We start from the raw sequence: 26,527 nt of genomic DNA, 5'->3' as shown, positions 1-26,527 counted from the left end.
AAAGAGAATGACCTGGTCAAGTCACTCCAAACTTAGTCCCTGCGCCCATGTCTATCCAGGCGCTCCCAGCCGACGTGGCCAGGAGCACCTCGGACATGACGATGATGGCTACCAGTCATATTGCACCGTCTGCTGCCAGAAGGCAATGGGTTGCTGCTACTGTGTAGCAATGCAGTACTGTGTCTGCCAGCACCCAGGAGACATACTGTGTCAGTTACCTGAGTGGGCTCCGTGCTTGCCGTGGTATGGCGTCTGCACAGGTAACTCAGGAAAAAAGGCGCGAAACGATTGTCTGCCCTTGCTTTCACGGAGGGAGGGAGGGAACGGGGGTCTGACGATATGTACCCAGAACCACCCGCGACAATGTTTTAGCCCCATCAGGCATTGGGATCTCAACCCAGAATTCCAATGGGCAGCGGAGACTGCGGGAACTGTGGGATAGCCACCCACAGTGCAACACTCCGGAAGTCGACGCTAGCCTCGGTACTGTGGAAGCACTCTGCCGAGTTACTGCACTTAATGCACTTAGAGCATTTTCTGTGGGGACACACACACTCGAATATATAAAACCGATTTCTAAAAAACCGACTTCTATAAATTCGACCTGATTTAGTAGTGTAGACATACCCTTAGACTGGAGTAAGGAAGTACAGTTACTTAAAGTTGTCCTGATTAACGCTGTTTCATTGTTACATTGCGGATCAATTAGAGAACATGCTCGTTTAAAGTTGCGCAATGCTCCCTTATAATGTTGTTTGGCAGCCGCCTACTTTGTTCACTGCTTGCAGAAAGAGCAGCCCATTGGAGCTAGCTAGTGGGGGCTTGTAACCAGGGTGGACCAGCAGCCTCCCATCAGCTTCCCGCTCCCCTAAGTTCCCTGTGTAGCAGCTGGCCAGCAGGCTATCAATTGCCAACAGTTTAGCTGTCCCTTCTGCCACTGCCCTCTGCCTTGGAGCTGCTCCTGGAGCCTCCTGCTTGCTGTGTGTGTGGGGGCGGGAAAGAAGAGCGGGGGGGTTAATATCAGGGTGTCCCCCTCCCCCCTGCTCCTGCCCCCCACTTACCCCATCTCCATAGAGCAGGGGGAAACACGACAGGGCTCAGGATAGAGGGAGCTTGCTAGCAGCAGCTGCTGTCTCAACTTGCTGATCTACTTAAAAAGGCAATGTACTTAGAGTGGAGTCAGCATATTTAAAGGTGCAATGCGCATCTCTCACACACTCACACGCAGGGTGTGCGTCTCTGTCTGCCATACTGTCTCCTCTCCCGCCATTTGTGCTTCCTCGTAGAGTGTGAGCTACATTAACAACGATGTGTTAACCCTTGAGGGCTCAGCCGAGTGCTTGTTCATCATTTAGCAGCAAGGCATTCCCTGGGAAATATCCCACGCTCTTATTTCACCACCTCAACCAAATTTCACAATCATCATTGCTGTGTACGGTATCTATCTATCTATATATATATAGTCTTTTGTCTGATGAAAAAAAATTCTCTGGAACCTAACCCCCCCCTATTTACATTAATTCTTATTGGGAAATTGGATTCACTTAACATCGTTTCGCTTAAAGTCACATTTTTCAGGAACATAACTACAACGTTAAGTGAGGAGTTACTGCAGATAGAAAGTTTCAAAGATTGAGTGGAAACTGACATTTCAAATGGATGTCAAAAGTAAATCAGCTGATCTTGCAGTAGTTCTTGATGTGTCAAAATTACTAGTAAGCAGTTTAACACCTTAAATTTTAGCTTACTCCACTTCTGAGCAGTAGAAACCTGGACAAGTTTTTGTGGCAAGAGGGAGGAGACACTCACTCCTCTCCTAGGATATTGGACTCCCTAATATAGGACATCCCTCATCTCCCAAAAGTACCAATTTAAAATGGAGACATATCTGTTGCAAAGTAAATGCAATGTAACTCTCAGATCTGCACTTTTTTTTTTAAAATGCCTGAGGAAAAACTAAATTTATTTAATCTTAGTGGCCTAAAAAAAAAAAAAAAAAAAACCACACACCTCTTGAGGTATGCAAGAGTTAAAAGAATCAATGTTTTCATCAGAGTTTAAAATTCAGAATAATTATTTTGTACCTTAAAAACACATGAAAGACACCGGGTTGCCAGTGCTTCAGACCAAAACCATCTTTTTTAATCCCAAAAACTCTCCGGGCTGATTTCACATAGGATACCAAATAGCCATTGGGTGGCAAGTGTTATCAGTCACTACTGACCTAGTCTGTTCTAGGTTATATATTCCCTGAGCCACCCAATCATCCTCCGTTTTACAGATCATTCATTTTAGTTCTTAAAAGAAATGAACCTCAAATCTTACCCACTGATTGAAGGTGTCACAAATATGTCTCTCATTGCTGGTTATAGGGTGTTGAATTGAAGATGCCAGTCCAGCATGTAGCATCTGATCTGAACCCAAAGAGACAAAAATCGCAGAGACAGAGTTTCATTTATTTAATTAAAGCAAAAGGCAGTATTTTTAGACAAACAACATTTTTATGAAATTTTATGAAATCTAAGAAAATTAAACTCTATTTGACCTCAAAAGGGTAAACGTGGGATTTTAAAAGATGTCATTCCAAAAGCAATTATAGCATTGAAATGTATGTATTCCAACAATTTGTAATCACCTTCCATTGTTTCAATGCAATGGAACTTTGCAACAAGAGTACAATTTATGAGGTGGTTCAAACCACTGCTGTATAAACAAAACTTGTTTTATGTTCAGACTAATAAGAAAAAGTGCACAATGTAATGTATTTAATAAAACTAAAAGTTTCTTGAATTAATAGATCTGAAACCATCACGTTTTGTCTATAAATTACACACCTATATTTGGAAGTTCCAGGGAAAACTTGAATACCACTACAGGAGAGCTAAGTTCATCTTCAACCTAAAAATGGAATTAAAAAATCCATGGTGTTATGAAAACACTTAAAACAGCTTTATTGTTGTAGGTACAAAACTGACAGTAGAGACCGCCACATCATTTGGTTTTGTCAGTATTAACAATGTTCTAGTTTCCATAATGTTTTGACTCAGTAATAACAAAAAATTAGATCATAAAACTGTGTGTAAATGATCTGGAAAAAGAGGTAAACAGTGAGGTGGCAAAGTTTGCACACAATACAAAATTACTCGAGATAGTTAAGTCCAAAGCAGACCGCAAAGAGTTACAAAGGGATCTCACAAAACTCAGTAACAAAATGGCAGATGTTGATAAGTGCAAAGTAATGCACACTGGAAAACATAATCCCAACTATACATACAAAATGATGGAGGCTGAACTAGCTGTTACCACTCAAGAAAGAGATCTTGGAGTCATTGTGGATAGTTCTCTGAAAACTTCCGCTGAATGCAGAGCAGCAGTCAAAAAAGCAGAATGTTAGGAACCATTAGGAAAGGGATAGATAATAAAATAATAAATATGCCACTATATAAATCTATGGTACACCCATACCTTGAATACTGCATGTGGTTCTGGTTGCCCCATCTCAAAAAAGGTATGTATTAGAAATGGAAAAGGTACAGAGAAGGGCAAGAAAAATGATTAGGGATATGGAACAGCTTCCATATGAGGAGAGATTAAAAAGAGACTATTCAGCTTGAAAAAGAGTCTACCAAGGGGGGATGTGACCAAGATCTGTAAAATCATAAATGGTGTGGAGAAAGTGAAAGTGTTATTTACTCCTTCACGTAACACAAGAACCATGGATCACCAATGAAATTCATAAGCAGCAGGTTTAAAACAAACAAAAGGAAGTACTACACACAATATGATCAAGCTGTGGTACTCAATGCCAGGGGATTTTGTGAAGCCCAAAAGTATGACTAGGTTCAAAAAAAGTACTAGATAAATTCATGAAGGATAGGTCCATCAATGGCTATTAGCCAAGATGGTCAGGGATACAAACCCAAGCTCTGGGTGCCCCTAAGCCTCTGACTGCCAGATGCTGGGACTAAACGACAGGGGATGGATCACTTGATAATTGCCTTGTTCTGTTCATTCCCTCTGAATGCATCTGGCATTGGCCATTGTTAGAAGACAGGTTACTGGGCTAGTTGGACCCTTGGTCTAACCTAGTACAGCCACTCTTATAGTCTCAATATATACACAAACATAGCAAAGTAAACTACCTCTCACATAAAAAGGGATTTTATTCTATTTCAGTTACAGTAGTTACACACAACTGAATTTCGGGCACTATAAAGTGAAAAATGTGAATACATTCACTGACAGGCATTTAATTTTTTTTTTTAAATAGCTTTAACTCTTCCTTGGTGCTCTATGAGCAAAGTTTCTTGCATAAATCTCTCTGAATAGATAATTGAGTTGTTCAGTGACATAAGTAGAAGCTATCAAGAACATAAATGGGGGAAGGTGGAATGGCTACAGTGGATCTCCGTAACTGATGAGTTCTAAAAGATTATTTTCACAAATGAAATTACTTTGTCACTCACAGTGATTTGTGGTCATTTGTTTTCCAAGAAAACGAGTGTGAATACAGTATTTATTCTAATATACAGAGGGTCGGATCAATAAAAATATCTGTTGAATAGGGCATCTTTTCGACTGAAACTGGATTAGAAGCAGCTGCATTAGAGATAACTAATTTAAAAACTAGAATGTTCAATTAAGATCAGCGGGTTTTTTTTTTTTTTTAAACAAACATCACTCTCTTGTATCATAACACCCTCACAGCAAGACAACTACTTTGTCTACAGATGTAAGAACATCCACACTATACCAACATCTGGCCAGGGTGCTGCTAAATTCATAGTCAAGAATGAATTTCAAATATAAAAAAGTGCACCATAAAAAATATTGAGTAAGTTTTAATACATTAAGCGCTATTCAGCAACACAGAGGCAGCCTCTGAGCATTATATCCATAGCTTGTGTGTGCGTAGAGAGAAACAGCAATGGGACAAGGAATACAATCTAGGGACCAAGTCCTGCTATATGCAACTAAATTTATACAATTCCATTGACACTTTAAGGGGTAATTTCAGTAGTCAAAATGATACCACCACGACCAAGGCTGTGGGTAGGGTCACACATTTTTTAAGATAATTTGTTTCACAAAAATTTTGATATTTAATAACCACCAGTTGCTAAACTACTCCAAGTATTAAAGGCATGTTGTACCGAAGTTTTAATGAAATCCATGTTCTTCAAGTTTTCCAGCAACCTCTGACTCTAAAGAACAAAGAATAAAAAACAAAGATTTTTTGGTTTGAAATTACTTTTCATGGACAGAGACAACATTAACTCAACTTCCGTAAGTGTGAGCTTACATTTACAAAGTTTAAAGTTAGGATGCTACAAACAATAATCTTTGTCTAATTAATATTACTAATATCATGGAATTTCAACAGTATATTATTTAGGAAAATGGTTTATTGTAGGACTCAAACATGTGCATATATGTATACACCTAAGCTTTGTAGATAAAATTTACATTTTATTTAGTCCGTTCAAAAGACTGTGGATGTATAAATTCCCACATACTAATGGGAGAAATTACTACCTATGGACTACAGTCAGCCTGTGGATGCATGTATACAGCTCCCATTAACTTCAACTGGGCATTAAACACCTGAGAAGAATTAGCATCTACGTGAAGAATAGAGGAAGTAGTAGTATAATAATCTATCGGTTATGGTTAAGGCTATGTTTTAGTCACGGGTATTTTTAGTAAAAGTCACAGACAGTAAACAAAAATTCACAGCCCATGCATGACCTGTCCATGACTTTTACTATATACCCCTGACTAAAACCTGGGGGGTGGGGCTGCCGCGAGTGCTCGGGGAGGGTAGCCCGGATGTTGGGGGGCGGGGGCTGGCGGGCTGCGGGTCCCCTGCTGGTGCTGGAGTGGGGGCATGCGGCCAGCTGCGTGGGAACCCAGCCGGTGCTGGGGGGGGCGGGGGAGGGTAAGGGGGCAGGCAGCAGTGCATGGCCCAGGACCCCCACTGGTGCTGTGAGGGGTAGCAGGCTCCCAACCTTGGTCCACACCTCCCCTGCACAGTAGCAGCAGAGTTTGGGTGTGGGAGGGGGCAGGGGCACGGGACAAGATGAGGCAGGCTCTGAGTGGTGCTTACCTGGGGGGCTCCCCGGAAGCGGCGACATCCCCCTTGCTTAGGTCCTAGGCACCTCCATCCAGAGCACTGGTTTCGCAGCTCCCATTGGCTGGGAACTGTGGCCAATAGTAGCTGCGGGGGTGGTGCCTGCAGGTGGAGGCAGCACGCAGAGCTGCATGGCCACGCCTCCACCTAGGACCTGAGCGAGGGGGATGTTGCTGCTTCCACGGAGCCCCCCCAGGTAAGCGCTGCTCATAGCCTGCCTCACCCTGTCCTATGCCCCAACCCCATGCCCCCTCCCACACCCAAACTCTGCTGCTGGGGGTGGGGCGGGCACGGTGGCCTGAGACTGCCGCAGCAGTGACCGGTGCGACTGGTGCAGGGGCTGCCTGAGCTGCCCCTGAGCCAGGTGCACCAGCTGCTGCAAAAAGTCATGGAGGTCATGGAAAGGCACGGAATCCGTGACCTCCGTGACAAAGTTGCAACCTTGGTTATGGTCAAATATTATACATGAGAGAGACTGTCTAGCACACATTACTGTGAATCTCATTGAAGAGCTATAACTTCCAAACAGTTCTTCCCACTTCATTTAAAAAACCCTCAGTACTTCCATTTGGAACCCCTTGTCTCAGTGATTTATAAATTACTATTTATTATTTCCATTACAGTAAGCCTAGAGACCCTCATTGTGCGAGGCTCTGTACAAATACATAGTAAGAGACCTTTCTATACCCTGAACAGCATACGTTCTAAATAGAAAACACAAAGGATGGGGGACAGGATTTACTGATGGGGAATTGAGGCACAGAGATTAAGTGACTTGCCTAAGGTCACACAGGAAGTCTGTGGCATCGCCAGGCACCAAACCTTTTAAGTCCCAATCCAGTGCATAAAACAAAAGGCCATCCTTCCTTTAAAAGTAAAAATACTCAAGGGCTGCCTTGAAAGTAAACTTTACAACCAATTTTAGAAATCTGATTTGATTCCATATCCTCTGGGTAAGTTTTCAGTCTGAAAGGATCCCACTACATCTTTAGATTCCTTTAAATAGTTTTGATAACCAAACTGCTTCTTAAACAATGTCCAACAACAACAAAAAATGTAAAACCTATAAACGCCTACCTGAGTCCTTTTCTAGTGGGCATATTAAGGTGATGCCTTACTGCAAAAAGTGGTGTTTTTTACCTTGAGATAGCGATCTCAATGCAAAATCCTAGTGGAGACAGGAGATGGGTAGTTTTTATCTCAGCGTATCTAGTCAAGGTCTACCCCATACTCCTCACCTGGGTTTTTACCTTGATGTAGCTAGTCAGGGTAAAAACTACCCATAACCTATATCCACTAGGATTTCCCATTGTAATTCCTAACTTTCCTCTCTCCCCGCAAAGACGACATACCCGAAAAAGAATGCCAATACTGTAGCTGTCAACATGGCTGGTCTTAGTATAGTATGCAGTAATATAACACCTTCAGAATATTTGGTAACAATTCTTGCTTTATTTCAGATCCGCTGCACTTGTTTCTGAGATGCTTCATCATATTCAGAGATGCATTTAAAATGGTTATCAAAGTGCTCTTAAATAAAGAGGTGAGTAACTATACAGTGCTATTCATGCCCAGATGACAGTAACCAAACCAGACACTGCCATTTAAACTAAATTTTTGTCTGGAGAATGAACTTATTCAAGTAAGATGGTAGAAAGATCCTTAATAAGAACCCCCTGCCCACTCTCAGAAAAGCAAAAGTTTGCATATCATTTGAAGACGAACTACTTCTTACCAGCTGAGATGCATGCTTTATTCTCTCAACAATCCCATCATGTCCCAGGTACTGCAAGGATAGCCACAGGGGCAGGGCACGGAGTTTCTCTACTGGCTGACTTGATGTTAGGCCTGCAGCTAAGGACTAAAGGCAAGAAAGAATACTGTCACTGAATAACTAAAATTTCAACACAATCTGATCATTCTAACGCTATGAAAGGACAAAACGTGTCACAACATTAACAGAAGGATCTTTTGCAACTTATTGTTTCTTTAGGCATCTATAAGGAACAAAGAATCAGGTCATGGTTGCAGTTTTGAAGTCTCTAGTATTTAAATGTTCATTCAAAAAAAAGTCAAAGCTACCAAAGAAGGATCCTCATGTCTGTAGAGTGTCACTGCAGGTACTGCTGGGAGACCCAACCAGGAACCCAGAGTAAGAGTCATGCTGTCACATTTTGTTGCAGCCTAAAGAAAAAACATTCAAGTTTATTATGGGCCACCTACATTTTAATTATGTAACAACTTTAAAGTCTAGAGCATTATACTTATGATACACCAGTACATACCAGTACTGAAGAGGAGACATAACCTAATGCCAAAGTTGCCAAATTCACTCTGGAAAGGAAAACAGTCTTAGCTAAATTAATTATTTACAGCTTTTCTTCAACTAAAAGGTAGCGTTTTCATGCAGTTGTATAAAAGGAGGTCATTGTTGTTCATGTATTTTTTACTGCACATACAGTAGAGACTGCAATTTAATATTCCAGAATTCAGACAACTAAAATTTCATTTTAGTCTAGATATCAGTCCAACTTTTTAGAAATATTAATCCGTCCTGTGCTAATCATACTTCATCAGTAGCATTCTGTCAATGATTTATAGCACGCCATAAATGTATGGTACACAACTGCATATAGTGGTAGCTCAGGCCAAATAGGTAACAGGCTTTGCTCTGAAGGCCTCGTAGTCTAAAAGCAGGGGCTCCTCTAATAACACTACTTATGCCGTTATTCCTGTTCTAAATCATGCTACCTATTACACCAGTTTCCTTAGCCACCACATGTCCTCTACTCCTCTAAATCTCATCTCTTAAAGCACTCCAGCCTCCCTTCACTTCTTCAGTAATCCCTATGAACTGTTACCTTATGTCTTGTCCAAGCACTTCAAAGCAAGGGCAGGCTACTCACATCTATATACTGACTCCATGCCGAGTAATTACATATACATGAATAACCTTTTGCAACAAAAAGTGACATCTGCAGGGCTCTACACTTTGTAGAGTGGCAAATTTATGTTGGCATATAAAACATTTAATAATGGCAAAACATGCAGAGTCAGCTGTGGCCATTAGAGTATGTTAGCTATGGAATTAAAAGTTGCTCCATTATCGGAAGTTTCATTAGTGAATATGATTACACAAGAAAGAAGTCTCAAGTTCTGTACCCTTCTACATGTAGCCACATGTTATACTGCTCACAGAGTTCTTTCAGTCGCCCAAGTTTGTCTGTATGACCTGCTCCTGGCGTACCTGAATTAAAAGGAAAGAAAAGTCACTTTAAATATCAGATGTGTAAGTCAGCAAACAAACTTTGATTGTGCATTTAACTCTAGATCTACATTAGTAAATAACTCCAAATAGTGTTTAAAAGGTCACCTGCAGGGAGGGAAGAAGTTTGGTGTCCTCTTTTTTTTTTTAAATTAATAAATTAGAAATTCAAGTCTTATCTTCTTGATGGACTCATGAAGAAGTGAAGAGAGAGATCATGCAATTAGGACATTGGATACCATGGAAGTTCAACGTGATTGACTGAGAATGTGATTTTTATTCATAGTATTTAAAGCTCTGTTTTCTTCTTATCTATGTAATTAAAAGTACTTGGGAGCAGGGCTTTGGAGCTGTGCTCCGGCTCCGCTCCAGCTCCAGGAAAAAACCTGCAGCTCCACTGCTCCAGAGCTGCTCTGCAGGCTCTGCTCCAAAGCCCTGCTTGGGAGACTAGATGTCATAAGCATTCAAAAACGCAGCCATTGTGATTAAAAAAAGTTCAATACACCTAATTCATCAAAGAACAACCTTGCCAAAATAAAGAAAACGCCTATTATTTCTAAAGGGAAAAAGCAAACACAGCACTTTCTTCCCACCTCCACTTACCAAAAAAACAAAAAAAAAAAACACCCACAACCCTCTTTCCTCACTAAAGAAGAATTTAGATGTTTGCTCAATTATTCATTCAGAGAAAGTTAATTTTTGAATGTAATGGCATGTACAACACGATAGAAAGGTTCTTGGTCAGCTCCAGAATCCCATTTTTCAAAAGCTAAGCTATGCTCACTAAGGAGCAAACTGCGGCGCTCTAAGTCATGCAAGCATGCCCGCGGACATAAACAGAACTACTTTTATGAGTAAGTTCTCATGAATGGTAATAACATTGTACAATCTGGTCCTAAGTCACTCCTTTAAATAACTTCTTGGACAGCTAAATATTATGCAGTCACTATGATATTCTGTATCAAGAAACCAATGATCTACTCTAACACAAGTCATCAATATTATCTACAATTCCAAATTCTAAAAAAAAAAAAAAAAAAAAATTTCTAGGATACTGTTTTATTCCTATCTGCTCAGGATACTTACCAGCATTGGCCACGAGTAATAGTGGCAGCTTTCCAGATTCAATATCGTCTTTAATCAGTCTGTCCAATAAAGCAACATCCTGTCACAAATAAGAAAAAAATATAAACACTGCATTAGACAGACAGTACATAATATGTTCCCGTTGAACTGGAAAATTGGGGTTTCTAAAAGTAGCATAGGATAGTATCCTGACATTTTAAAAGCTGATCCACTGATTAAATTCTTAATACCTTGTTGTCTGAATTTACGATTTCCCCATTTCCACATAGCCACAAAGACAAAATAAGTCAAATACACCATAAATACACAGATAAAGTAGGTGCTTTTAAATTCAGAGTTTTGAATTTACACTGGACATAATTCTACTGAAGAAAACTATTTAATTTATACTCCTTCTCTTAAGAAGCATAGACTCAACAGTACTTTCCAATGCTACAAGTTCAGAATGTCTTTCTATTGACTTCAATGGGAGTTATATTGGATCCTCATATACTTAGGGTTCTTCTTTCAACTCTAAAAATCAGGCTTTTTTTTGTAACACAAACTTCCGCGGACTTTTATCTGTGTGAATCTATTAAAACACAAGGAAAAGTTTAATCATTCATCACAATGGCATACACAGCAACAAAAAGAAGTTTAGTGTTCAAGCCTAAACTTCTCCTTTAAAAATTTACCTCAGAGGGTCTACATATATCCAGGGTTTCAAAACTAGAAAGCCCTTACTGACTGCACCAAAATACATACTGCAGATAATAAGTACAGAGTTCAGGATACAAGTGCTACACGTATTTCTGATTTCATTACATTTAAGAGATTAAGGCCAATTAATAGCCAATGTTCTGTTACATCTACACCGAGAAAGCTCAGAGGATGAAAAAGTCAAACATTCACCACTCTTTCCTAACAACATTCTCAAATCACTCCTTAATAAGCCTTCTTCAAAGCAAAAAGAAAAGGTCAGTTTAAAAAGACAATGCCCAAAACTTACCATCTGATGTTGGGATCCAAACATGGTGTTACAAGGCACGCGGCACATACATGAAAGGGGCAACCCAAGCTGCAATGAGAAAGATGGAATTTGAACAACTCACACATGATTTATGTTACTTATTTAAACTGCTCACAAAAATACAAGGAGGAATAAAAAAAAGCCACTGAAAGAAGCAAACACATAGTGACAGAGGCTCTGCTACCAGTGATTTTCCTTGCATTTTAAAAATGAGTTTTCTGCTAGAACTTATGATCAGACTAAGAGTGGAGAAAAGGAAGAGAGTGAGACCACTGTAAAGTAACAAAACAGTTGTAAAATAACAGTTAGTTTTTAACATGAGTAAGTGGAAGTAGACAATAAGTCAAACCTGGACATTTTTCAGAGTTTGTATCTTGTATCAGGGCACAGATAAAACACTAATCTTCACCAGGGAAATGAGGCTGCTCACAGTGGACTCAATCCTGTCCAGCGCAGAGCAATTTGGCCTTAATCCAGCAAACGTTTAAGCACATGAGTAGTCCTATAGGTGGTGTGTGTATATATATTCACTTATGCAAAATTATTATTGCATAGTAGAGAGTTAAGACAAGAAATTTTCATACAATTTATGCTATATATTGCATGTATTTTTACAACATGCTGTTGTATATAATGTCAGCCTTTTTTCAAAGATTAAATTTCAAAAACACAAATTTCTCTTACTCAGGACCTATCTACAAGCTTGCTATTCCAAGTAAAAATTCAGTGACATTACTTTTTCCTAGGAATATTTTTCTGCATCCAAGTTCTTTGAAAAAATTAAAGTTCAACAGTAAATTGAGACATCTTTCACTAACACTTTAGTGATAATACAATTTCAAACAAGAAGCTCGTCATGCAAAAGAAAATGATTATTATACTGAAATGTCTACATGAAACCAGGAACAATCACGCTTTAAAAAAAAAAAAGATATCAGATACAATTGTTTCATATGAAAAGTTCAGAAAATTCCTCTTTACAACTCTCACATCACTACTGCTGGAATATAAAAACTGTGTGCAATCAGAGATCATCATCTTGCTGTCTAGATGAATATTGTAAACTAGAACCCTATAGCTCCATTCTGGGCTATTTAAGTTTATTCCCAATATATTTATGTTCTTTTTTGTGTTTTGGAATTGCTTTGGAATCTTATAATTAATAAAGCAGTCTTACAAACGATAACATTATGTTTTGTATTATTGTTTTGGCAGATTTTTTGGTTGGCTTCAGGGCATGGTTTCTCCTCCTTCCTTGGCTGGCTTTAGGACAATCTTATTTGCGATTTTTATTTGTTTATTCATACATCAGTTGTTACTAACTTTGGTTAAAAGATAAAATTTAGACATGTCAAGGAAGTTGTGCTTAAAAAAAAAAAAATCAGACCATTAGGACAGTACAAGAAAACTTAAGTTCAGTGTGCACGTACACACGCACAAACTCATAAAAAAACCAAACAAACAAAAAAAAAAACCCCACCTCTATAAATGCTATTTCTTCCATAAGCCGGGAAGGCAGAGAGAGGGAGAAGGGTATTTCTGTTATTTAACAACTTGGAAGAAGCTCAGGTACCAGGATGATGAAGGCCATGTGAATGCACAAATAAGACTGTTGCAGACACAGCATGTTCAGCCACCTGGGAATCAGAAAGCCTCACTTTGCTCTAAAAGATCCTCTCTGGTTGACAGAGTATCACTGGCAAACTCTGAGTAAAGCCCCACTGACAGCTCAGCCGTGGATGCTCCAGAATGGCGATAAATGAAGGACCTTCTAGTTACAACAGGGATGAAAAGGCAATCCTCCACCCACCCATTAGCCACCCACAACGGCCCACACAAAAACATGCTACTACTACAACAGACCAGCGTCTACCTGTGAACCTCTAGATCTACTCTCAAAATCTAGCTAGGCTACCACGAGGCATGATGAGGCCTGCAAGTTTCTATATGCAGCAAAGACTCAAAACTTTACACTAAAACTACTTACCTGATTGCAGAGAATTTGGCCCAAGCCTGTTCTGGCTGCAGAACTAATGTATATAACAGGCTGCTTATTATATAACACATTGAATCCTTCTACTGTGTAGTCTTCGTAGCAAGAGTGAATAACAAGCCTACAGACTTTTAAGAGACCTTCACGATCATCTTCATGGTAATAAGCTGACCCATTTTCATACCTGTAAGACAAACCAACAGAAACAGTCCCAGTTCAGTTACTGTGTGTAAATACTAAGCAGTTATAAAAGTGCTTTCCATCTCAGGCTATGTCTACACATAGGGAGATGTCTACCTATGTGTACACATAGGTAGATACACTGGAGAGTAGGGAAAGGGGCCAGAGTGACCTAGACAAATTGGAGGATTGGGCCAAAAGAAATCTGTTGAGGTTCAACAAGGACAAGTACAGAGTCCTGAACTTAGGAAGGAAGAATCCCATGCACTACTACAGGCAGGGACCAACTGGCTAAGCAGCAGTTCTACAGAAAAGGACCTGGGGATTACAGTGGACGAGAAGCTGGATATGAATCAGCAGTGTGCCCTTGTTGCCAAGAAGGCCAATGGCATATTGGGCTGTATTAGTAGGAGCACTGCCAGCAGATTGAGGGAAGTGATTATTTCCCTCTATTCAGCACTGGTGAGGCCACACCTGGAGTATTGCATCCAGTTTTGGTCCCCCAACTACAGAAGGGATGTGGACAAATTGGAGAGAGTCCAGCAGAGGGCAATGAAAATATTTAGGGGGCTGAGGCACACGACTTACGAGGAGAGGCTGAGGGAACTGGAGTAATTTAGTCTGCAGGAGAGGAGATTGAGGGTGGATTTGATAGCAGCCTGAAGTGGGGTTCCAAAGAGGATGGAGCTAGGCTGTTCTCAGTGGTGGCAGCTGACAGAACAAGAAGCAATGGTCTCAAGTTGCAGAGGGAGAGGTCTAGGTTGGATATTAGGAAACACCATCTCACTAGGAGGGTGGTGAACCACTGGAATGGGTTACCCAGCGAGGTGGTGGAATCTCCATCCTTAGAGGTTTTTAAGGCCCAGCTTGACAAAGCCCTGGCTGGGATGATTTAGTTGGTGTTGGTCCTGCTTTGAGCAGGGGATTGGACTAGATGACCTCTTGAGGTCTCTTCCAACCCTAATATTCTATGATTCTACACTACCGCGGTGAGTCGACCTACACTACGCAACTCCAGCTATGTGAGTAACGTATTAGGAGTCGATGTAACTTAGGTTGAGTTACCACGGGGTCTACACTGTGGGAGGTCAACGGGAGAAAATCTCCTGTCGACTTACCTTACTCTTCTCGTTGGGGGTAGAGTACAGGGGTTGAATGGAGAGCGATCTGCAGTTGATTTGGCGAGTCTTTACTAGATCTGCTAAATCAACTGCTGGTGGATCGATCTCAGAGCATAGATCCCTGCCATAATGTAGACCTACTCTCAGATACTCTATGAAGAAGAGGTACATCAGTATAATCATTGACCATATGAAACTGACGCATAGAAAGGCTAAGTAATTAGCCCAAGACCAGAGTCAAAATTAGACCTCAGGAATTCCTTGCTTCCAGTCTTCTGCTTTGTCCCTGCTATATTACATTTATTGATTTAAATAGCATCTGAAACAAAAGTATCCAAGTGCTGTTATATGTTAGTATGTTCTGGCTCCTCATTAAATTAGAAGCTCTATTAAACCCCAAAAGATTAGAAATAAAACAAAGCCAAGATAGAAATCAGATGAAGGGCAGATCGTTAAGTCTAGTTTTATAAGGTTTTAATTTTATCTCCCCCATCCAGTCCAGGGACACATCATTATATCACAGGAGTTTGTGTCTCCAGGAGAGTAAGATTATGAAAAAGAAGATTCAGTGGATCATGATTCTGACACAAATAATGGAAGTGACCTTTGGAGAGCTAAAGAGAGGGTAACGGAAAAAAGAAAAGAAAAAATGTATTTACTAAGGACAAGGGAGAGCACAGTAAACTATGTTGGCACACACCAAGATAAGTAACTATGAAGCCTACTTTACATTCTATTTCTATTTACAGTTAGAACAAAGTAGATGAGGGGACTTGGGCAAGAAAACCACTCTTTAAAATCCTCAAAGTTTGCGAAGATATTTTCTCAGACTTAAACGCACTTAGTAAAGCCACCAGATCATAAAATGTAGATGGAAACATTTGCGGAACAGGAAAGATTTTTCACTTTTTAAAAATTCCATTATAAAAAAACCTCAACAAGTGGGTATGGCTCACATCTATAAGAATCATAAGAGTCAGTGAGGAAGATGCAACATGATGCAGTTTCAAAGCAGAATCCTATAAAATCAGAGTGAAAGAGACTTTTTTTAAAATAGAGTTAAACGTGGACAGGATATTGCAAACTTTAGTATGAAGCCACTACCAAACAAATCCATAATACCCAACGTTACTCATGTCCTATTTTAACACTCCTTGAAATACAAACAGACAGACTGCCATTTAGTGCAGTTTATTTAGTACACTACTATGTCTACTACCTAGGAAGTTGGACTACTGGACTACAAATTTGTACTAGCAGTTAATTTGTTTTTCTCTCTCTGAACGAAGGATTTCAGCTTCAGCAGTGATATGCACACTAATGTTTAAAAGCCAAAGAAGAGACAACGGGGGAATTAGGTATCTAATAAAGGTATGTCAGTTCCAGTGCAAAGAAATATAGCCACCTAACTAAAATGAAGGGACAACAGGAGGAAGAGTAGTACAGGTCTGGATTTATTAAGTGACATGGAAGTTGGATTTTTGCTACATCATTTATGTCCAACATGTATGTCAATAGTCCTGAATAACCTAAAAGTCACTCAGTCCATCCCTCAGCTTAAATTTTTAAATCCTGCAGCATCCAGCCTCACCATAAATTACCCAAATGACTCCTAATGAGTGACATTCCATCATGCTTTATGGTAGCCATCAAACCTTTTTGGAGCTGAACTATAAGGTAAGCTAAATGTATTTTTAGAAACATTTTAAAAATTATTCATAGACTTTTTTGGATATACCATATAAATGCAGTTGTAAAACAAAATATACCACTCATCTTACCATACACACCTGTTCCAAGGTCCAGCAGGTATTCACGCTTGATGTGAAATCACTGCTGCAGTACATATTAGGTGTCAGAATGGGACCAACTGCTCCTCTAAGACTGGGTATTAGGACCATCAATACATAAATTGTCAAACAGATGGATTTCTGCTTAACCCATCTGCATCTCATCTTTGAGTCATGTAATCTAGCCTCATATCCATGTACAGTTTCAAAAACTTTTTAAGACACACAAGAGTTTACTAAATAGCTAAATACAGATATTCATTCATCTTATGTTCTACCAACTAGAGAATGCTGATTATATTGGCTCTACACAAGATCCATTTGTCACTGTGTGCAGCTAAATCAAGCCCTCATTTATTATCTATAGATGGGGATAATTTGTAACTTTAACAGCTCTATGGCTGGATCAGTTTTAGTTATTTCCTTTATCGCTTCATCAGTTAATTTAATGAGAAGCCCGTGCCTTATTCCTTCCTCCACAGGAAGGCTCGAATGATTTGATATTGAGACATCTAATGGACAATATATCCTTTTCACATAAAACTAAGATTCCCATTAGAAGCCCCCAAAACCTAAAGAAATGTTGTGATATTAAAGTGAAACAGTTCCCGACTAAATTTGTTTTAAATTAAAGCTCCCTTCAGATTCTTGGTGTGTGCTCATATAAAAGCCCTGAGTATCATTAATTTCCCCTCCCCTTGCTAACTTGGCTTTTATAGTACTGAATATTTTAAAACTCAGTTTGCAGACACTCATAGCTAATCACACCTCTGTGTAAATCTGCTTTGTTGTACCATTCATCTTTGTCAGTGCTCTAGACAATAATCCTATCAGCAAAGAGACCAGTTATCAGTTTGTCACTGACCATCCACTACATACAGCATACAATAGCCATATACGACAATAGCCAATGCTTTCATGACAGGGGACTGGCATACGCCGTTCTCTTTCGAGCCAGTCAACATAATTTCCTGTCAAGGGTTCCACTGAACACCATGTGGTATCCCGATTACCCTTCTTGCTGTCTGCAAATTAACATCCTGTATTTTACATCATGTCCAAACCATGTTAGTCCAGGGTTAGTCATTCAACCCAGGTTTCAAGAACTGCAGGGATAGGGCATACCTCTAGATTACCATTAAATGAGATATCAGCGAAGCTTTGTCCCACCCAAAAGTTATTTCTTTAACAAATGGGAAATATTTCCCACATTAGCAGCAGCCAGATTTCCATTTTAATCTATAAATCAGCCAGCTCTGGCACCACATACATTAAAGCATATCTCAAGACTAAGGCACTTTGAGGAAGAATCTTACATGAAATTAAGCCATACAAGGAAATAACCTAGCTGTTGGATTAAGTTTCTTTGCAAATGAAGTATTTCTTGTACTTTTCTTTCCCCTCAACTCATGGATTTAAATTACAAGTTCAGGTAGACCTTCAGGAAATATACTCGCTACACTGAAAATTACTCAGCTGTTCTATATATAAAGACTAAATGAAATCTAAGGCAGAACCAATGAGAAGTTCACTGGAAGACCTCTTTTTAAAGCGTTACAAAGCTCAACAGCATATATATGCTTATATAAATGGATATTCAACCATCTGTCTACCCACTATCGTACTTTGGCCCCTAACTCCATTGTAAATTCCTTATAAAAAACGACTTTTATGACTGGTATATTACTGACAAGTTCTTGGCTTGAAAGAACAGTGTCCTGTAAACAAGTGTGCTGTATTTAAGACCTTTCAGTGTACCATTAATTTAAGGCATAAGTCTATCAAGATAACAAATCGTATTTCAGACTTTTTTTTAAAACCATTTTTACTACCTAACTGTACATAATAAATAAGCAATTCATGACCTACCTGAAGAGTCTGCAAAGCCACAGAGTGGTATCTGAAAGGATTCTAGTTGTAAGATTTCTCAGCCTTTCCCTGTTCAGCACTGAAATATAAGCTGCCAGACTATGTCCCAGTAAAGCCATGTGCCCCTGTTCTCCAACATTCTGAAGTCTGCAAACCAGAAACATTGTATGAGAATAACTGTCAGTTTGATACATGTCATGCATAATATAATGGGTTTATGTTTTCTCCTTTTACTGGATATGCCCAGATTGTCATAGAACTGGTTGAGATGCAATATTTTCTTCAAATATGTATCAGAATGAAGTATAAAAGAGCCACGTATACACTAGAAGAAAAGGTGAATTTTAACACATTAATTAACATGTTAAAATCAGAGTAGACACGGCAGTTGTAGTTTAGACACCTTTTAGCTGCTTGAGATAAACCCTGAAAGGGAGTATAGGGTTTATCTCAACCCACTAACATACGAAAACTGTAACTAACATTTTATTGTAAAATGGTAGCATGCATTAAACATATGCCTCGGCCTGGTCTACACAAAAAGGAAGTCGACACTATGAAACTTCAAAGTTTAGACTATATCTTTCCTCATCATTATTATTTACATAACATTTTTAATCTTCAAATTCTTTTGCAAATATTGATCTTCCACACTCCTGTCCAGGTACGGTGGCAAATAGCATCACTATTTTATGGAGAAATGGAAGGAGAGAGGTTAAATGTATTGCCCAAGGTTACAAATAAATCAGTGTCAGAACAAGGACTAGAATGCAGTAACTCCCATTCCCAGGCTCAGACTACCCCATTTGAAATAAAAAATATCCATATGCAGAGATATTATGCAACTTGTAATTTACAAATATATTATATCTGATGCAACTACAATTCCTGAAGATACGTCAAAAAATTAGGCTTCCTCAGAATGCAGGCAGCATAAGCAATGCTCATAAAGTTGAGGATAATTTAAAGAAATTGAGTTGGCAGCCAGGAATAATTGCCTGCTATATACAACTGCTTTTAATAATTCACTGCAGTAAAGAGTATGGCTATTTTGAGGAAAACATTAACACCAAGTAATGGATAGTTAGCAAATATTAGGTTAAAATTATGTATCAGACTACTAAAAAAATTCTTATTAGGTATGTTCCACATTTTACTTTTTCTCCTAGTTCAGTGTATAATGTAACAAAGGTTTAGTTAAAACAGCTTACACTGTTGCAAATTTAAAATTAATAAAAAAAATTAAGTGTACAATTTGTGTCTTCAAAAATTATCACAGCAAATATAATTATCATAATCTTCCAAATAGAACAATGCAAATTAGCATTACCGGTAAGACTGTGATGACTCATCTTCCTCCTCTCCATGCATGAGGTTCTGTACTAATTGGAGAATGCTCACCATATCTTGCCCACTAGGGAAGGAAAAATGGTAAGTAGATGAGCAACTCTAGTGCCTCAGGATACAGATTTTGAAGGCCACTTATAACAGTTTTGCAACAACACACAAGGGTTTTGCTCTGTAGAATGTTGGGATGATGGGGAAAAGGTGTCAGTGGAGCAGGATCATAACGGGAAGGCTGCTGTATCTAGGAGTCCAGATCCTCTTGACTTATGCATGGGGCATTTCAATAGGCCTAAGGAACTGGCCCACACAGAGGCTCCCTTGAAATCTGAGGATTTGGACTGACAAGCCTAACTAAGGAATCGTTCAGCCCTGGAGTGCAGGATTGTAGGTGAAGACCTTGCCAGTAGATGTCCAAACTCAGAGGATCCAATCACGAGCTCACAAAGTTGAGCACATCTTGCAGTAATATGATTATTTCTAAAATACACTGATTACTTACAAACATCTGTTCTAGTGAACAGAAAGTGTTTCTTGAAACCGTTTCTGGAACTATGCTGCCTTACAACTGCTAGAATCATAGAAGATTAGGGTTGGAAGAGACCTAAGGAGGTCATCTAGTCCAAACCCCTGCTTAAAGCAGGACCAGCACCAACTAAATCATACCAGCCAAGGCTTTGTCAAATCAGTCCTTAAAAACCTCTATGGATGGAGATTCCACAACTTCCCCAGGTAACCCATTCCAGTGCTTCATCACCCTCCTACTGAAACAGTGTTTCCCAATATTCAACCTAGACCTCCCCTACTGCAACTTGAGACCATTATTCCTTGTTCTGTCATCTGCCACCACTGAGAACAGCCAAGCTCCATCCTCTTTGGAACCCCCCTTCAGGTAATTGAAGGCTGCTATCAAATCCCCACTCACTCTTCTCTTCTGCAGACTAAATAAGCCCAGTTCCCTCAGCCTTCCCTCAGCCTCGTAAGTCATGTGCCCCAGCCCCCTAATAATTTTTGTTGCCCTCTGCTGGACTCTCTCCAATTTGTCCACATACCTTATATAGTGGGGGGACCAAAACTGGACGCAGTACTCTAGGTGTGGCCTTATCGGTGCCGAATAGAGGGAAATAATCACTTCTCTCAATCTGCTGGCAATGCTCCAACTAATACAGCCCAATATGCTGTTGCCTTCTTGGCAACAAGGGCAAACTGCTGACTCATATCCAGCTTCTCGTCCACTGTAGTCCCCAGGTCCTTTTCTGCAGAACTGCTGCTTAGCCACTCGGTCCCCAGTCTGTAGCGGTGCATGGGATTCTTCCTTCCTAAGTGCAGAACTCTGCACTTGTCCTTGTTGAACCTCATCAGATTTCTTTTGACCCAATCCTTCAATTTGTCTAGGTCACTCTGGACCCTACCCCTACCCTCCATCGTATCTACCTCTCCCCCCAGCTTAGTGTCACCTGCAAACTTGCTGAGGGTACAATTCATCCCATCATCCAGATCATTAATGAAGATGTTGAACAAAACCGGCCCCGGGACCAACCCCTGGGGCACTCCACTTGATACCGGCTGCCAACTAGACATTGAGCCGTTGATCACTACCCATTGAGCCCGACAGTCGAGCCAGTTTTCTATCTACCTTATAGTCCATTCATCCAATCCATACTTTTTAAAATTTCCAGCAAGAATACTGTGGGAGACCGTATCAAAAGCTTTGCTAAAGTCAAGATGTATCACATTCACCACTTTCCCCATATCCACAAAGCCAGTTATCTCATCATAGAAGGCAATCAGGTTGGCCAGGCATGACTTGCCCTTGGTGAATCCATGTTGGCTGTTCCTGATCACCTTCCTCTCCTCCAAGTGCTTCAAAATGAATTCCTTGAGGACCTGCTCCATGATTTTTCCAGGGACTGAAGTGATGCTGACTGGTCTATAGTTCCCCAGGTTCTCTTTTTTCTCTTTTTTAAATATGGGCACTATATTTGCTTTTTTCCAATCATCCTGGACCTCCCCCAATCACCACGAATTTTCAAAGATAATGGCCAATGGCTCTGCAATCACATCAGCCAACTCCCTCAGCACCCTCAGATGCATTAGATCTGTACCCATGGAATTGTGGATGTCCAGCTTTTCTAAATAGTCCTTAACCTGTTCTTTCACCACTGAGGGCTGCTCACCTATCCCCCCTGCTGTGTTGCCCAATCAGCAGTCTGGGAGCCACCCTTGTCTGTGAAGACCGAGGCAAAAAAAGTGTTGAGTATTTCAGCTTTATCCACATCATCTGCTACTATGTTGCCTTCCCCATTCAGCAAGAGTCCCACAGTTTCCCTGACCTTCTTCTTGTTGCTAACATACCTGTAGAAACCCTTCTTGTTACCCTTCACATCCTTTGCTAGCTGCAATTCCAATTGTGCTTTGGCATTCCTGATGGGGAGGGCTAGCTCACTGGTTTGAGCATTGGCCTGCTAAACCTAAGGTTATGAGTTCAATCCTTGAGGGGGGCCATTTAGGGATCTGGGGCAAAAATTGGGGATTGGTCCAGCTTTGAGTCAGGGGTTAGACTATATGAGGTCCCTTCAAATTCTGATATTCTATGATTACACCCCTGCATGCTCTAGCAATATTTTTATACTCCTCCCTAGCCATCCATCCAAATTTCCACTTCTTTAAGCTTCCTTTTTGAGTTTAAGCTCACTGAAGATATCACTGTTAAGCCAAGCTGGTCGCCTGCCATAGCTGCTATCCTTTCTGCACTTCGGGATGGTTTGTTCCTGTGCCCTCAATAAGGCTTCTTTAAAATACAGCCAGCTCTCCTGGACTCCTTGCCCCCTCATATTAGCCTCCCAGGAGATCCTGCCCATCAGTTCCCTGAGGCAGTCTAAGTCTGCTTTTCTGAAGTCCAGAGTCCGTATTTTACTACTCTCCTTTCTTCCGTTTGTGAGGATCCTGAACTCAACCATCTCATGGTCACTGCTGCCTAGGCTGCCACCCACATCTACTTTCCCTACCAATTCTTCCCTGTTTGTAAGCAGTAGGTCAAGAGGAGCACGGTCCCTAGTCGGTTCCTCCAGCACTTGTATCATGAAGTTGTCCCCAACACTCTTCAAAAACTTCCTGGATTGAAGTGCAAAAATAAAAGCCACCACACACCAACCCAACTTGAAATAGTATCAAATTAAAACCTATATTAATAAAATGAAAAATTATGAAAGTATGAAAGAGGTAACAGTAACACTAATAAAAAGCATTCCCAACTTTTTACAAGTCTGTTCAACTTCATCGATTCATACCAGTTTCATTAACTTCCATGAAAGACAAGGTATTTTTTTAAATGAAAAGTTGTGTGTTCACAATATTTTTCTGCTGTTAAACCCATGTTAAACTAGAATGGAAAATGAACTGCAGTCTTAGTTTGGGTTCATGAATGATCTTGCAGAAGAGAGATTATGACAATGCAAGCCTAAATCTTATTTTTCAGATGCAATAGTCAATTTTATGCACAAATCATAGCATGTAAACTTTCAGGTTGTTATGCTGAGTGATACATAGTTTTCTGTGAAGGCCAACCATATTCCTAAACATGGTGCTTTGTGCCTTTTTTCTGAGAATACCATTCTAAAGTATGAATTTCCTGTCTGAATGTGTCTCAAACTCATTGAATGCAATATTTCAGATTTAAAAGTAAATCTGCATAAGAATTATGCTATATGATAAAGACATAAAACTCCATTAAATTATCTTCTCTAAGGCTTTACTACAACTCAAGAAGAGCGCTATGTAGTTTGAAAGCTTGTCTCTTTCACCAACAGAAATTAGTCCAATGTAAGACATTACCTCACCTTATCTCTAATATCCTGGGATCAACACAACTACAACACTGCAAACAAGTAATTCTTCATTAGCTACCAGTGACACAAAATACTTCTCACAAAGGGCAAGCAATTTTTTTGATCCATAAATGAAAGATATCAATCATGGGCAAAGTCAGGAGACCAGATTTTGTGGGTGGACTGGTAAATTTTCACGGTAGTATATATTATAAGTTCCTTGCAAAATTATTGCAAACATGTTTTATTTAAGAGTTTGTACACTGAATATGAAGAACACATTGTCACCTACCTCCCTTGGAGTGGTCCAGGAATATCCTTCCTTACATACTTCTTTTCATCTTCTTCCTCAATTTTTCTAATTTAAAAATACAAGAAAAAGAGTTATTTACATTTTAACTTTCTGTTGCATAGCACCAAATTCCCAGTGCAGGTCGATGCTCAAAAATACATTGGCATGTTCACAAGTGACAAAAATTACTGAATACAGTTTGAATAGATCAACAAGACTAACATAAAATGTAATTAAGGATGGCCTTAAACAGCGTTGTTGATCTGACTTTCCTTTGATTAAGAAGAAAAAACTTGAAGACTGTGCTTTGTTAGGTTGGTGAAAACCTTTATCAGCAGGTCGTGTGAGATGAAAGTAAAAGTTACTTGTGGAGCCATGATTCACATGCTAAGAGCAAGTCAAAACCTTTAGAAAATGTGTCCTGGTTGGATTTAGACTGAATGCTACAAAATATGTATTGGATTGGCCCCGCATATATTCATTAATCACAAACACCCTCAGTCAAGAAACATTCTTGATTTGAATATGGCAGAAAGTAAGTACAAATATCTGATAATTATAAGTCCTAGAATTAGTAGAAAAAACCCCCATTCACTTGCTTGAAGACACTGGCATCAATATCTACATGCTTAACATGTATCTGCTGTTCTTGCAGCCATTACTCTTTGTAGATACCTTTGATTGTCTTCTAGTATCTTCATGGCCTCATTAAGATTCTTTCCCATTTCTGCTAAGGTAGGGTCAACCATCTATTATTGGGGGGGGAGAGGAAAAAAAAAAAAGGTAATCCCAAATGCCACTCTTACTAACTACTCCAACAGTATAATTATTGCTTTTACCACTCAGAATAAGCTCAGATTTAAAGTTACGTAACAAATATGAAGTATTGCATCTTCAACTCAAAATATACTAAATTAATAAATATTTGTGCATTAAAGTAAAAAATTATACTGGATAGCAACATGGATTTTATTACAGATAGATCCAGAGCAAACCTCTAGATTCAAACCTCTCTTCAACAAGCAAACCAAAACTCATTCCAAACACTCTTAAATTTGCAGGTTGTGTCTTTTGGGGTGGGGAGGAAGGAGTGGAGCAAGAGGAGGCAGTAGAGGGAGGAGGCTAGTTTGAAATCCAGATTGAAAAATTTAGGAAAGTTAATGGTGTTCAAATTAGGCCCACTATATATAGTTTGGATCTGCAAATTCATCTCTGTGGTTGGTACCCTTCAGTCCCAACTCTAGCTATTATTCACAGTCATTCTGTAGCCCCAGGAACCTCTCACAACTTCTATGAACCTGTGTAGGTAAAGTAAAAATAGAAGCCTTTGCAGGATCATATAATTTACACAAAAATGTCTATATGTAGAATTTATACAATATCCTGTTCAAAAATCCTGATAAGGGATATGCATCAGAAAATTTCTGAAAAATCTGGGATAGAAACTTGAGTGACAAATTCAGCTTAGTTTCAGATACCCAAGCTCTCACCCTCACCAAAAACTAATGATACAACAGTGAGCGGTTCAGAGCAACAGGAAGAAGGAATAGAGGAATCAGAGACACAACACTGGATATATGAACATCATTCCTAGCAGAAGGAAACTTTCCTCCTCTGAAGGCCCCAAATACTAAAAGTTTTGGTAAGTGACCGAAAACCTGACTGTAGTGTTTCACTTCAATTTCAGTTAAAAAAAAATATATATATATATATATATACACACACACACACACACACACACACACACACACAGAGTATGCAATGTAATCTTAGTCATATATTTAGACTGAGAAGTCTACTGAGAGGCCCTTAAACATGCTTAAGCTATCTATTATAGGGGAAGTCAAAAACAAGGGGCTAAACTTTAATATTATTTTAACAACTGTAAAGAGAAAGGAAGTTTCAATTTAAGGCTGTCACTCTGTCCTTAAGTTCACACTATGGCTCAAAAGCCTGTTGTGCCTCTATACTACACTAATTTTTAAAACAGACTAGCAACCTTAACTCTATTTCCTTGCATTTTTAACATGATGTACCCTTAACCTGATTTATGTAGGAGATTTTCCCTCTCGTTGACAAAGGCTAAGAACTTGTTACACCTTCGTCTGGTCCAACCAATACTAGTAGTATTGCCAGAGTGGTCTCCTCCTCCACCCGTTGTAATTATACTCTTCCTCCTACCAGGACAGGCAAATAGTCTTTAAAAAGCCTGCACTTGTTGCATGAATTAGCCTACAATGGATGTTTGTGGAAGGAATTGTCACAGGGTGGAAAGACGCTTTAAGGATACATGTACCCTGCAACTGTGAGTGAACTTCCCAGCCTAAGCAAACAGACTTGCACTAGCATGCTAAAAATAGCTGTGTGGACGTTAAACCACCAGCAGAGACTTGGGCTAGCCAAACAAGCTCCACCAGTGCTGCAAAGTCCATACAGCTATATTTTAGTGCACCAGCACGAGCCCAACTAGCATAAATCAGTTTATCTGGGCTGCGAGGCTCGCTCCCAGCTGCAATGTAAACATAACCCAAGTTCCTTATGATTATAGTCCCTATCTGTGACTAGCCAGTTGCCTCCTGTCTGATGAGATAAAAGGCCAACAAGCAGCTCAACTAAGGATG

General features: G+C 39.7%; 1 protein-coding gene across 1 annotated transcript in view; it reads right to left on the bottom strand.

Moving 5' to 3' along the window:
* The window catches only part of PDXDC1 (pyridoxal dependent decarboxylase domain containing 1), a 56,006-nt gene that overhangs the window by 18,737 nt on the left and 10,742 nt on the right, over positions 1 to 26,527 (bottom strand). The window contains exons 2-15 of the mRNA XM_084641929.1: positions 24,582 to 24,655; positions 23,907 to 23,972; positions 19,774 to 19,857; positions 18,444 to 18,590; positions 13,478 to 13,667; positions 11,470 to 11,538; positions 10,482 to 10,560; positions 9,293 to 9,377; positions 8,416 to 8,464; positions 8,213 to 8,314; positions 7,866 to 7,991; positions 5,154 to 5,204; positions 2,835 to 2,898; positions 2,326 to 2,414 (exon numbers count right to left, since the gene is read on the bottom strand). Of these exons, the coding sequence (XP_084498055.1) occupies positions 2,326 to 2,414; positions 2,835 to 2,898; positions 5,154 to 5,204; positions 7,866 to 7,991; positions 8,213 to 8,314; positions 8,416 to 8,464; positions 9,293 to 9,377; positions 10,482 to 10,560; positions 11,470 to 11,538; positions 13,478 to 13,667; positions 18,444 to 18,590; positions 19,774 to 19,857; positions 23,907 to 23,972; positions 24,582 to 24,655 (1,275 nt within the window). The remainder of the gene's footprint in view (positions 1 to 2,325; positions 2,415 to 2,834; positions 2,899 to 5,153; positions 5,205 to 7,865; positions 7,992 to 8,212; positions 8,315 to 8,415; positions 8,465 to 9,292; positions 9,378 to 10,481; positions 10,561 to 11,469; positions 11,539 to 13,477; positions 13,668 to 18,443; positions 18,591 to 19,773; positions 19,858 to 23,906; positions 23,973 to 24,581; positions 24,656 to 26,527) is intronic.

Source organism: Lepidochelys olivacea, assembly GCF_965140295.1.
Source record: "Lepidochelys olivacea isolate rLepOli2 genome assembly, chromosome: 10".
Lineage (NCBI taxonomy): Eukaryota > Metazoa > Chordata > Testudines > Cheloniidae > Lepidochelys > Lepidochelys olivacea.
The sequence above is the reverse complement of the archived record's forward strand: the minus strand, read 5'-3'. Positions and strand labels throughout refer to the sequence as shown.